This window comes from Pan troglodytes, chromosome 10 (assembly GCF_028858775.2).
Source record: "Pan troglodytes isolate AG18354 chromosome 10, NHGRI_mPanTro3-v2.0_pri, whole genome shotgun sequence".
NCBI lineage: Eukaryota > Metazoa > Chordata > Mammalia > Primates > Hominidae > Pan > Pan troglodytes.
Window position 1 is genome coordinate 42,529,282 of NC_072408.2, and position 12,459 is coordinate 42,541,740.

The window sequence follows — 12,459 nt, forward strand, 5'->3', positions numbered from 1 at the left end:
TCTTACTTCCTATTTTGTTGGGAAGTCCTTATTAAGTTCTAACTTCAGTTCTTTCTGTGGAAGAGGGAATTGATGCATGGCAATGAGAAAGGGAACCAGGAGTTCCCAGGAAAGTCAGATCACTCTGGAGAACTGTCCACCAAAGGATGGAGATTAAACCCATGGTCTCTAAGAGATGGTAACTTGGTTACCCAGGGATGGTAACTGACAAGGAATATGGAGGTTAGGGCATTTCTTTTTGGGGGAAATAATCCAAAGAGGTTAGGTGTCGGCATGAATGAGTTGACCCAATGACCTTCTACCGCCACCCTCACTCCTGCTTGTCTTAAATTTTCTCTTCATCAGAAGATCCAGGTTCTGCCCCACAAAGTGAGGTAGGCCTAGATATCACCTCCAAACAGTGAAACTGAGGCACTGGGAGGAAGACTGAGGGACCCCCAAGCCAATACCAAGCCTTCCCCAACTCTTCAACCCTTCCTCCAGGCCTTGCTCTGGAACCAACCTCAGTGACACTAAAAGTTTAGGCAGCAGAAACCTCCACCTCAGAACCTTCCATGCCTCTTCACACAACACACACACACACACACACACGGGCACGTACACACACACAGGGGCACATACACACTGCTCTTCTGATCTAGAGGCAGGTGGGTGACTGGGGAAGCAAGCCTCTCCATGGTCAGCTGGGGCGGGTGTGGTGCGTGTGCCTCCAGTGCGTCACTGTGTGCATTTGTGTGTGTCCGTCTGTGTTCATTCATGATAGTGGCTGTACCCATGTGAGTGGTACTGTGTGTACGTGTGCATGCATCACCCCTGTGTTTGGCCATGAGTGTGTATGTCAGTGCGTTTCAGTCTCTCTGTGTGAGTGTCGTCCCCAACCCCCCATCCCCCCCCTGGATCTCTAATTAGTGGTTTGGGGTTTGTTCCTTTTCCCTCCTGTTCCTTCCCTCAGCAGCGGCGGGCGGCAGCAGCCTAGGCAGCAGCAGTAGCAGAAGCAGCAGCCGCCGAGCAGCAGCAAGGACTCTGGAGTCAGAGTAGGACTGTAGGACCGGAGCCTGAGTGGAACAGGAGTGGAGCTGGCCTGGGAGAGAGCGGATCCCTCCCAGCACCCTCAGGCCACCCATTGCCTGCACTCTCCCTGCCAGACCTCCAGAGAGGAGAGACTCGGGACAGCCAGCCCCAGGTTCCCCCAGGTACATGACACTGGGGAGCTCTGGGAGGGGTGCCCACAGATGCCTATGGGACTGCTGCCGCGTGTAGGACACCGGGGTCCACCATCCCTTTAACCTCTCCCCTCAGCAGCCCCCCAAGGAAGCCCTGACAACTTGCCCATGCTGCTCTCCCCTCTTCCTGCTTCCCACCCCTTCCATGGGCGCCCCTTTTTCTCCTCTCCCTCCCTGATCCCTTCTTTGGGGAGCTCAGCAAATGGAGCAGGAAATTTGGACCCTCTGCCTCCCTCTCTCGCCCTCCTCATTGGATCTGGAGCCTTCTCCGCTGGGAAAGCTGTAATTAGAGGGTGGATCCCTACAGACAGAGAGCAGCCCCCCACCCCCCACCCCGGTCCCTTCTAACTTTAGATCTCTTCTCTCCCATTCTCCCATTCTCCCTCCCTCTCCCTTTTCTCTCTCTCCCCCCCCACCCCCCGGCTCAGCTCTCTCCATCTGCCTGGCTCCTTGGGACCCGTTCCCCAGCCTCAGGATGGCGTCCTCCCTGCTTGAGGTAACTGTCCCCTCTTCCCCTCAGGAAACCAGCCACAACCTTAATGGTCCTAGTCCTTGCCCACCCACCTCCTCCAACTCACATAGATAGTAGCTGTGGTGCTTGTCAATTCCAGGGGTCCTTCTGATGAGGAGAGAGGAGTGGGGTCCAAGAAAGGGGAAGCAGAGGGCAGGAGAAAAGGGAGGGAAGAATAGGGTCAGGGGTCAGAGGGCAGTGGAAAGAGGGTGAGAGGGGATTAGGTCAGAAGAAGGCATGGACCCCTACCTAAGGTCAGCTAAGCACACTGACTGTGAGGAGTGGAAAAGCGATGGAGAAAGGAGGGGGAGGGGGGCGAGGGGGAGTGAGGAGAGAGGGGTGGGAAATACATAAGCTGGCAGAAGAGATAGAAGGCAGAGAGGACTGGCTGAGTGGGCACAGAGCAGCAACTGGGTATAGCTCTTTAGGGGTCCTGTCTCCTGGGACTCGTAGCCCAGGCAGGATCTTGCCTGGTTTTGTGGGGAGGGGGCTGGGCCTGTGAGCTGGTGTGTGGAGGAGAGGAGGTAGGCTATGAGAGAAAGGAGGAGGCCAGCCTGTGCCTGTGGGGGAGCTGACCAGGGGAACTGAGCCCAGGCCTGTGAGGGAACCAAGGAGGAGGGATGGGGTCTGAGGCCGCTTGCCCGGCTTACAAATATTTAGCTTTCAGCCAAAGACAAACTCAGCTCTATTTTGGGAGTGGGAGGCTCCAGGGCGGACTGGGCCACTTCCCCTCCGGGCTGGGACCCCAGCATCCCTTGCCTCTGGCGCTGGGGACAAAGGGAATTGGGGTACCACTGGGGTCAGGGTTCGGGGTCTTGAGAAATTTCTGACTCTACTCTGGCTTCTGGGGGACCCAAGGCACAGAGTTGGGAAGGCAGGGCTCACAGCCACTCAGGGCCAGATTCCTCCCTGCTCTGGGTCTCTGACACTGTTCCTCTGTCACCATCTCTGTCCTGCTTTCTGGGTCTCTCTGCAGGAATTTAGGGCCAGAGGGCCCTCCCTGAAAGTCAGTCCCCTTCAGTAGCCTTGACTCTTCCCTATTCTTGGGTCCCACATCTCTCTTCCCAGTGCCCTAGCTCAGGCCCAGGGGTGCTGGGCCAAACAGGAAGCCAACTCACTCAACCTGTGGGAGAGGTGTGTGTTTGTGAGATGGGGCAGGAGTCTTTTAACACCTGTGTTCATTGGCCTGAGTGTAATCGTTAGGGTGCAGTCGAGGGTGCCACGGGCCCTGAGAGTGTGTATATGTGTGTGTGTGTGTGTGTGTGTGTGTGTGTGTGTGTGTAAGTTGGGCCATCTGAGTGCTGTGAGTCCAAGTGATAAATGGTGTGTGCACAAGGCTGTGAGATAGTGAATTTGTGGCTGAGTTTGGGGGAATAGCATGCAAGCCAACCAAATGGACACCACGTCCCTTGTCACACTCTGTATCCAGCCAGGGGTCTACCCGTAGCTGTAATGGGAGCAGACTGTCGTCCTGCCACCTCCCCAACAGACTCTATTTTGAGCCATCATTGAAACACTGTGGTCTTGAGCAATAAGATGCATGGAAATCCTGGGTCCACCCAGGGCAGGGACAGTGTCAGTGGGCGTGGGCATCATGCCAGTGTTGCCAACGTGGCGCTGGTGGCTTGGGAGGGACTGGCCCAGAGGCCTGCTGGAAAGACATGGGATTGGGATAGTGCATGGCAAAAGGAGAGTGTTGTGGAAGCTAGACTTTCATGTCCCCTCACTCCTGTGAGCTGGAGATGCCTGCAACACGAAGGCACACCAGTCCCTCCTGTCCCTCGACCACTTGCACCTAGTTTTTGAGTACCTGGGCCCTCAACTTCCTCCCCACCTCCCCAGGAAGCCCTCTGCCTTGTATGGGTGGGCTTTCTGGCAGTGGGAAGAACGTGGGGTTCAGAGAGGGAAGCAGCTGCTGCTTGCTGGGGGGCTCACCTCGGCCAAGTGAGATTCAGGGGAACAGGGAAGGGGAAGAAATTGTTGGGGGCCTAGGTGGGAAAGGAGAATTGGGAAGCTGGGAGAACGAAGAAACTTGGGAGGAGGCTGAGAAAGTTGAGAACTGGAAAATGGGCCCTTGACTGCTCCAAACCTAAGGCCAGTCAGCCCTGAGATGTCTAGTGAGCACTTCCACTGGGAGGCCAGGCTGGGCACTGCACCACGAGCTCCCTGGGAGGAGGGGATCCCCCTCCCCTGCTCCACATCTGGGTGGGAGAGTTGGGACAGCTCCTATCTTGTTCTTTTTCCAAACACTCCCACTTCAATACTTTAATTCTGTTTGTCTTGTTTTGTTTTGTTTTAAGGGTGGTGGGGTGGAGGTCGGGAGGGAACAACTCGAAGGTGGGACTGCTGGGCCCTGGAAAGGGAACACATTTGATCAGGTATGGGGACACATGTTTAGAACTCTTAACCAGTGCTCTTTCCCCAAGTTCTCAGGAGAGAACAATCAGCAAGAGAAGGAAACTGAGGCTGTGGTGAAACTTAGCCACGTGCTCAGCCTGTAGCCCCCAGAGCATTCTGAGTGGGTCTGGTTCCTCGCTCCCCCTTCCCTGCCCTCGAGGGCCCTCTGGGCCTCCACTCCCCAGGGCTGGGGTCTCCTGTTGGCCTGGGGCTGGCTGCCTTCTTTCACCACTCCTTCCCTCCCCACAGCTGGGTGGGGTCCCTGGGCTTGGCTGAGGCCCCTGTGGCCGCAGTGTGAGGGCCGGGCGGGGGACGGCGTCGGCGTTTTTAAAAATAAACCGACCGCAGGGAAACCATCGGAGCCGGGCTGGGCAGAGGGAGAGGGGGCGGTCAGGGGGGAGAAGAAGGGAGGAGTGGCCTGGTCTGGGGGTTTTCTGGGGCCCAGCACCATGGTGGTTTTCTCTTAGGTAGGAAGGCCGCCTTCCTCCTCCTCCTCCCCCTTTTCTTTTTTCCACTCCTTTCTTTTCTTCTCTGCTTTCCTTTGCTTTTCTAGCCCAGTCTCTTTTCCATCATCTCTCCTTCTTAGTTTGTGTCTTTTTACCTTTCTGGTCTTTTAGGTCCCTGCCTATTTCTGCCTCTTTTTTGTTGTTGCTGTTGTTTTTGAGACAGGGTCTTGCTGTGTTGCCCAGGCTGGAGTGCAGTGGCACAATCATAGCTCACTGCAGCCTCTAACTACTGAGCTCAAGTGATCTTCCCATCTCAGCCTCCTGAGGAGCTAGGACTACAGGCATGCACCACCAAGCCCAGCTAATTTTAAAATCTGTTCTAGAAATGGGGTCTCACTATGTTGCCCAGACTGGTCTCAAACTCCTGGCCTCAAGCAACCCTCCCCCACTTGGCCTCCCAAAGTGCTGGAATTATAGCTATTTCTGCTATTCAATGCCAATTTTTCCTCTCAGGTCCTCCTTCCCCCATTGCTATGGGTCTTTTTTGTCAATCCCTTACCCTATGCAGGTCCTTTGTGCCCCATATCTCTGGGTATCTGCCTCTCTGCTTTGAACTCCATGTTTCTACCTCTTCTTTCTGCTAGGATTTGACTCCTCCCCATCAGCTACCCTGCCATAGCTCACCCGCTGCTTGGAAGATCAGGGGTTCCCGGGAAACCCTGACTGGGGGAACCGTGAGTGTTCACTGTGGTTAGACTGGAGAAAACTTTTGGTGGCTCAGTTTGGGAGTCAACGGGACCTTAGAGAGAGGCAACTGTGCAAGAAGAGCAGCAGGTTTGCACTTGGGGTGTAGCGCAGAAGTGGGGACTGCACACATGCCTCATGGCAACCCCAGGGCCCCAGGCCCACCTCTCGGATTGGCATCGTACACATACTACATGCTAAGAGCTACCAGACAGGTGTGAGAACTCTGGATTCTTGAGTTCTTTTCTCAGCCTTACTGGGAAAGGATCAGGCCCATATGAGTTTATGAAGAACCCAATCCTCAAAACTGTTCTTCTAGCCCTTTCATACCCATATAACTGTATAGGGGTAGATTTTGAGGGCATCTTTTTTGGTGGGATTCCCAGCAATGAATGACCGTCTATGCCAGCCAGGGATGCTATAGGGCATTTCCTCCTTGGATGCCTCACCCAGGGAGAGGCACCATCAGGAACCATGAGTTCCTGAGAGGTGAAGATCTTGAGAGTGGTTTGGCCTGGTAGCAGCAGCATGGTGGGCATTAAGAAGATACCTTTGCCTTTCTTTTTTTCTTTTTTTTTTTTGAGATGGAGTCTTGCTCTGTAGCCTAGGCTGGAGTGCAGTGGCACCATCTTGGCTCACTGCAACCTCCACCTCCCAGGTTCAAGCAATTCTCTGCCTCAGCCTCCCGAATAGCTGGGATTACAGGCGCCCGCCACCACACCCAGATAATTTTTTTATATTTTTAGTAGAGATGGGGTTTCACCATCTTGGCCAGGCTGGTTTTGAACTCCTGATCTAGTGATCCACCCACCTTAGCTTCCCAAAGTGCTGGGATTACAGGCGTGAGCCACCGCGCCTGGCTAGAAGATACCCTTGCATTTCTAAAAGACTCCCATACACTACATCCATGTCTTCCTTCATTCACAGTGCTAGAAGGACTACATGTTAGGGGACACTGAGGCATGAAGCAGTGTGGCTGTGGGCCAGTATCTTAGTTACCCCATTCCTTGCCTTGGAAGGGCATGATGACTTTGGGCTTTTACAGCCCTCTCAAAGGGGTACCAGCTGGCACCACAAAGCAGGAGGTGCTCACTGCCTGCTTGAAAGGCATTCTTGTCTCAGCCACAGTTCGGGCTTGGCGGCAGCCCTGTTCCCTCTCAATGTCCCAGTGTCTCCACCATCACTTCCTCTTGCTCTCCAGCCAGAGTCTCTGCCAAGAGATTCCTTAGCAGGGACATGAGGATTGGACCTCAGGGAGACAAGACCACTGCCTTAGTCAGGAGCTGAAGCAGCGACAGGAAATGGAATATGGGGTATGGGATGAAGCTGGGAAAATGTGTCATGGGAGCAAATATAGTCCCCTAATACTTTGACCTTCTCCCTACACTGCACTTTGAGCCTCATCTTTCCTCTCCAAGGCCCTGCCCATGGCCTCGATCTGCTCCAAACCTACTTCCAAGGGTCAGGATCCCCAATTCTCACTTCACCTAGCTGCTGTCTCTATCCCCAGTTCTTCTCACAGCCATTTAAAAAGAGCCCCTGGCATGTGCCTGTAGTCCTAACTACTCTGGAGGCTGAGGGTGGAGGATCGCTTGGAGCCCAGAAAGAAGTTTGAGGCTACAGTGAGCTGTGATGGTGCTACTGCACTCCATCCAGCTTGGGAGACAGAGTGAGACCCTGTCTCTAAAAATATTTTTTTGGCTGGGTGCGGTGGCTCACACCTGTAATCTCAACACTTTGGGAGGTTGAGGTCAGGAGTTTTGGGTCACTTGAGGTCATCAGTTCAAGACCAGCCTGGCCAACATGGTGAAACCGCGTCTGTACTAAAAATACAAAATAGCTCAATGTGGTGGCGTGCGGCTGTAATCCCAGCTATGTGGGAGGCTGAGGCAGGAGAATTGCTTGAACCTGGGAGGCAAAGTTTGCAGTGAGCTGAGATTGGGCCACTGCATTCCAGCCTGGGTGACAGAACAAGACTTTGTCTCAAAAAATAATTTTTTTTTTTTTAAATAAAAAGAAAAGGCCGGGCGCAGTGGCTCATGCCTGTAATTCCAGCACTTTGGGAGGCCGAGGTGGGCGGATCACCTGAGGTCAGGAGTTTGAGACCAGTCTGGTCAACATGGCAAAACCCTGTTTCTACTAAAAATACAAAAAAATTAGCCAGGTGTGGTGGTGGGTGCCTGTAATCCCAACTCCTCCGGAGGCTGAGGCAGGGGAATCTCTTGAACCCGGGAGGCGGAGGTTGCAGTGAGCCGAGGTCACACCATTGCACTCCAACCTGGGCGACAACAGCGAGACTCCATCTCAAAAAAAAAAGAAAAAGAACCTCCTGTTCCTTGGAGGCCCCTAGTACACCCCTAGCAACTCCAGAATGAGCTCTGCTTCCTGCCTCCTGGGTTGGGATACTGAGCTGCAGTCTTGGGCCTCTGTTCTTCTTCCCACGACTCCATGAGAGTCTGCCCTGAGGTCCAGCTCTCACTGGCTAACCTCTTTTACCTGTAATTCTCCACCCTCTTCAACTCTTCCCTGACCCCTCTGTTCTGTTGTGGATGTCTCTAGGTCTCAGTCCTAAAGTGTTGCCCTTCATTTTGTACCTCTCCTCCCCTCTCCCTAAGCAGTGCACCCCTCTTTCCACAGGAGGAAGTTCACTATGGCTCCAGTCCCCTGGCCATGCTGACGGCAGCGTGCAGCAAATTTGGTGGCTCTAGCCCTCTGCGGGACTCAACAACTCTGGGCAAAGCAGGCACAAAGAAGCCGTACTCTGTGGGCAGTGACCTTTCAGCCTCCAAAACCATGGGGGATGCTTATCCAGCCCCCTTTACAAGCACTAATGGGCTCCTTTCACCTGCAGGCAGTCCTCCAGCACCCACCTCAGGCTATGCTAATGATTACCCTCCCTTTTCCCACTCATTCCCTGGGCCCACGGGCACCCAGGACCCTGGGCTACTAGTGCCCAAGGGGCACAGCTCTTCTGACTGTCTGCCCAGTGTCTACACCTCTCTGGACATGACACACCCCTATGGCTCCTGGTACAAGGCAGGCATCCATGCAGGCATTTCACCAGGCCCAGGCAACACTCCTACTCCATGGTGGGATATGCACCCTGGAGGCAACTGGCTAGGTGGTGGGCAGGGCCAGGGTGATGGGCTGCAAGGGACAGTGCCCACAGGTCCAGCTCAGCCTCCACTGAACCCCCAGCTGCCCACCTACCCATCTGACTTTGCTCCCCTTAATCCAGCCCCCTACCCAGCTCCCCACCTCTTGCAACCAGGGCCCCAGCATGTCTTGCCCCAAGATGTCTATAAACCCAAGGCAGTGGGAAATAGTGGGCAGCTAGAGGGGAGTGGTGGAGCCAAACCCCCACGGGGTGCAAGCACCGGGGGCGGTGGTGGATATGGGGGCAGTGGGGCAGGGCGCTCCTCCTGCGACTGCCCTAATTGCCAGGAGCTAGAGCGGCTGGGAGCAGCAGCGGCTGGGCTGCGGAAGAAGCCCATCCACAGCTGCCACATCCCTGGCTGCGGCAAGGTGTATGGCAAGGCTTCGCACCTGAAGGCCCACTTGCGCTGGCACACAGGCGAGAGGCCCTTCGTCTGCAACTGGCTCTTCTGCGGCAAGAGGTTCACTCGTTCGGATGAGCTGGAGCGTCATGTGCGCACTCACACCCGGGAGAAGAAGTTCACCTGCCTGCTCTGCTCCAAGCGCTTTACCCGAAGCGACCACCTGAGCAAACACCAGCGCACCCACGGAGAACCAGGCCCGGGTCCCCCTCCCAGTGGCCCCAAGGAGCTGGGGGAGGGCCGCAGCACAGGGGAAGAGGAGGCCAGTCAGACGCCCAGACCTTCTGCCTCGCCAGCAACCCCAGAGAAAGCCCCTGGAGGCAGCCCTGAGCAGAGCAACTTGCTGGAGATCTGAGCCGGGTGGAAGGTCTCCCACCCCAGGGCTGCCCTGACAGTCTCTCTTGGCTCTCTAGACCACTGCTTGCCAATCACTCTCTTTACCCCATGCATGCCATCCTTCGGGGCTCTCTCCCTCTGCCTCCCTCCTGGCCATTCTGGGCTTGGGTATCTCCTTGCATGCCTCCTCAGCTCACCTTCTCTCTTCACCATGAGACTGGCTTTCCACAAACTCTCATCTCAGGCCCTCCCCTTGTGCCTGATACCTGCACTCCGGCTTCCTAGACTCTGGCCCTGCCACACCAACACACTTTCTATTTGGGCTCCCAACACTATTTCTCCATCTCACTCCTTGACATGTACCCCTTTCTGCTTCTCAAGCTTATTTCCTGCTGTCCCTCAGCCTCCAGGCTTCAGTCTTCCCAACTTCTTACACCATTGCTTTCCATTCTCCAGAACTCTTTTTCCTTTTTACAAACACAATGATAATGATAATTTATTGCCCCCTGGTGGCCTCTTCATCAGGGACCATGGTTGGGGGTATTGGGGTTAGTGACCTGGCCAGAGGGTGCCAAGAGTGGGGCAGACCAGTGGGGATCTGATCCCAAAGATGGGGTGACCCCAGGGTCAGGGAGGCTGCCCCCAGGCCTGTATATTTAACCCCTATGTACCAGGAGTAATGAATAGTAATAATTCTATTTATGTAAGTTATGATGACGGGTCAGGTAGAGTGAGCTGGGGAGGGAAGTGGATCCATTTCTGCTAAGGAAATTCTAGTCAAATGCATCTCTGTATAGACAAAATGTTAGTGGAGAAGATCTTGTTAATAGAATGTCTATCATCAGAATCTCAGTTGATAGGGTTTCTCTTGTAATGAAGTCTCTACAAATTGGGTTAGCTACATCTCTGCTAAACAGTTGATGGGGTATCTCTTGATTAGGGGGATCCCTAATATCCCCAGCCCCAGCCAGAAGCTGTGAAACCTCAAGTCCTATGGAGGGGAGAAGGACTGGAATGTACCCCATCTCCCTTGACCGCAGAGCAGGTTCCTCCACTGCCCCTCCCCTTAGACACCATGACCCCATCAGGTTAATCCCCTGTTGCCATGGTTATGGAGAGCTTGCAGCTGCCATCTTAGATGTGCTCTTTGGGGAAGCCCATCTAACAGGAGGACATTGGTTTGGGGGTGCACCTCCTGAAGAATGGGTGGGGAAGGCTTTCTCTAGGATCAGATTCAAATAAATCAAGTATGTATTGAGTGCCTACTCTGTGCAAGGCACTATGCTAGATCTGGTGCCTAGAAGCCCTGAGAAAGAACTTAAAGAGCTAGGAGGACAGAGGCCCCCAAGCTGATCTGGTGGTGCATCCACGCACCCCCACCCTGGGACTTTGGATGCTCCCATCTCCACCTCCAGTGACTTTTAAAGCCGCTTCGTGCCTTTCCTGTAACGTTGGATCCTCCTTTTCTGTCCCCTGCTGTCTCAAGGCCCCAAGTTAAAGGGTTAAAGCCGCTGGAGCTTGGGGAGAGAACATTGTGGAATGGAAGGGATCATGCCCTTTGTGGAGTCTTTTTTTTTTTAATTTAATAAATAAAAGTTGGATTTGAAATTTTGTTCTGGTGAGAAAAGGAGAAGAGGAAGGGTGAAGCGAGGGCCAATGGTTTTTTTTCTTAGCAAATTGGGGACTACTCATGGGCGAATATTCTATTGTGCACGTTTGCTCACCTATGCTCGCGGTAAAATAGTTTATCGGCCGGGCGTGGTGGCTCACACATGTAATCCCAGCACTTCGGGAGGCCCAGAAGGGCGGATCACCTGAGGTCAGGAGTTCGAGACCATCCTCGCTAACATGATGAAACCCTGTCTGTACTAAAAAATACAAAAATCAGCCGGGCGTGAGGGCAGGTGCCTGTAATCCCAGCTGCTTGGGAGTCTGAGGCAGAAGAATCGTGGAACCTGGGAGGTGGAGGTTGCAGTGAGCTGAGATCGCGCCACTGCACTCCAGCGTGGGCGGCAGAGCGAGACTCCGTCTCAAAACAAAACACAAAACAAAATTGTTTCTCGGTCAAATCCTCCAGCGGTGTTCAGTTTTTGGGCGTGCAGTGCTTTCTGCAGAGTTGGGAAGACTCACTGGTTTCCACCCTGGCCCTTTCTGGACTGCACCAACTGACCCTGGTCAGGGCAGTGACGCGACCCGAGCGCGGGCACCGCGGTTGCAGTGCGGACTCCTGCGCGGCCCCAGTCGGGCGGTGGTGCGGCTCCTGGCGGGCAGACTGGGCCTGGCACGTAACCCGCCCCCTGCCCTGGGTCTGCAATCAGTCGTGCCCGCCACGGAGTTAGCCGAAGAACAAAAACCACTCTGTGGCAGCATCCCCGAGCCACAATAGGGCTTTGTGCGGCCCCCGCCCCCCAAGGTTACCCCGCTGGGCTGAGGGGGCTCACAGGCCGCTCCCCCCGGCCTGGGCCCGACTCCCAGCTGCGCCCCGCGTCGGACTGTCCACCGCACGGGTCGCAAGAGGAGCTGCTACGGGTGGGAGGGGGCCGGCGATCCTGGGGGGGCTCGGGTTACGAGCCCCCTCCCCACCCTGACGCCACTCCCGCCCCCGCCCAGGTGCGAAATCTCCTGCCCTCCGGCTGGGCGCGCGACTTCAAAGGCGCTTTGAAGAAATCCGAGTTCCGAAGACTTCTTTAGTGGGCTGGGGGCTGTGACGGAAGAGACCCGGGAGAGGGGGCTGGGGCAGAGGAAAGGCGGGGGGCGCCTTGGAGCTGGTCTGAGCGAGGCGGCGGCCTGGAGTGGACCCCCGGGATCCCGCCTCAACCCCGCCGGGCGGGCTCCTCCGGACCCCCCAGAGTCTGGCCCTCTCGCCTCCCGGTCTCCGCCTGTCCGGTGCCAGCTCCCGCCCGCCGCAGCCTCGCGGTCCTCCCCTCCCCAACCCTTCGGCCCTTTCATCTTCCCTAGACTCCGCTTGGGGTTTTGCTGGTTTCTGGGAGATAAAAACCGCTTCAAATAGCGGCGGCGCGCTGCCAGGACAAACAGGGCCGGGCGGGCCATGTGCGCCTGGTTACCGGCCCCGGGTCGGGACGCCGGGCTCCAGCGGGCCCGGGAAGGGGTAGCGGGCGGAGCTCCGGGCACCCAGGCTCCGGTGACGACTCCCAAAGTAGGGGGCCCCTTTTAGAAGCGGCCTGCGCGCTCTCTCGGTTCCCGCCCAGGTCGTAGGGAGGGGCCGGCGGAGACCGCCCGCTAAG

At 55.6% G+C, this 12,459-nt stretch overlaps 1 protein-coding gene across 1 annotated transcript; it reads left to right on the forward strand.

The window, feature by feature from the left end:
* The first annotated feature begins 926 nt into the window (after positions 1–926).
* SP7 (Sp7 transcription factor) lies at positions 927–10,822 on the forward strand. Its single transcript, XM_016923340.3, has 2 exons — positions 927–1,193; positions 7,959–10,822. Exon 2 carries the CDS (start codon positions 7,992–7,994, stop codon positions 9,231–9,233), a length of 1,242 nt encoding a protein of 413 aa, XP_016778829.2. The 5' UTR covers positions 927–1,193; positions 7,959–7,991; the 3' UTR covers positions 9,234–10,822.
* Positions 10,823–12,459: the final 1,637 nt, after the last annotated feature.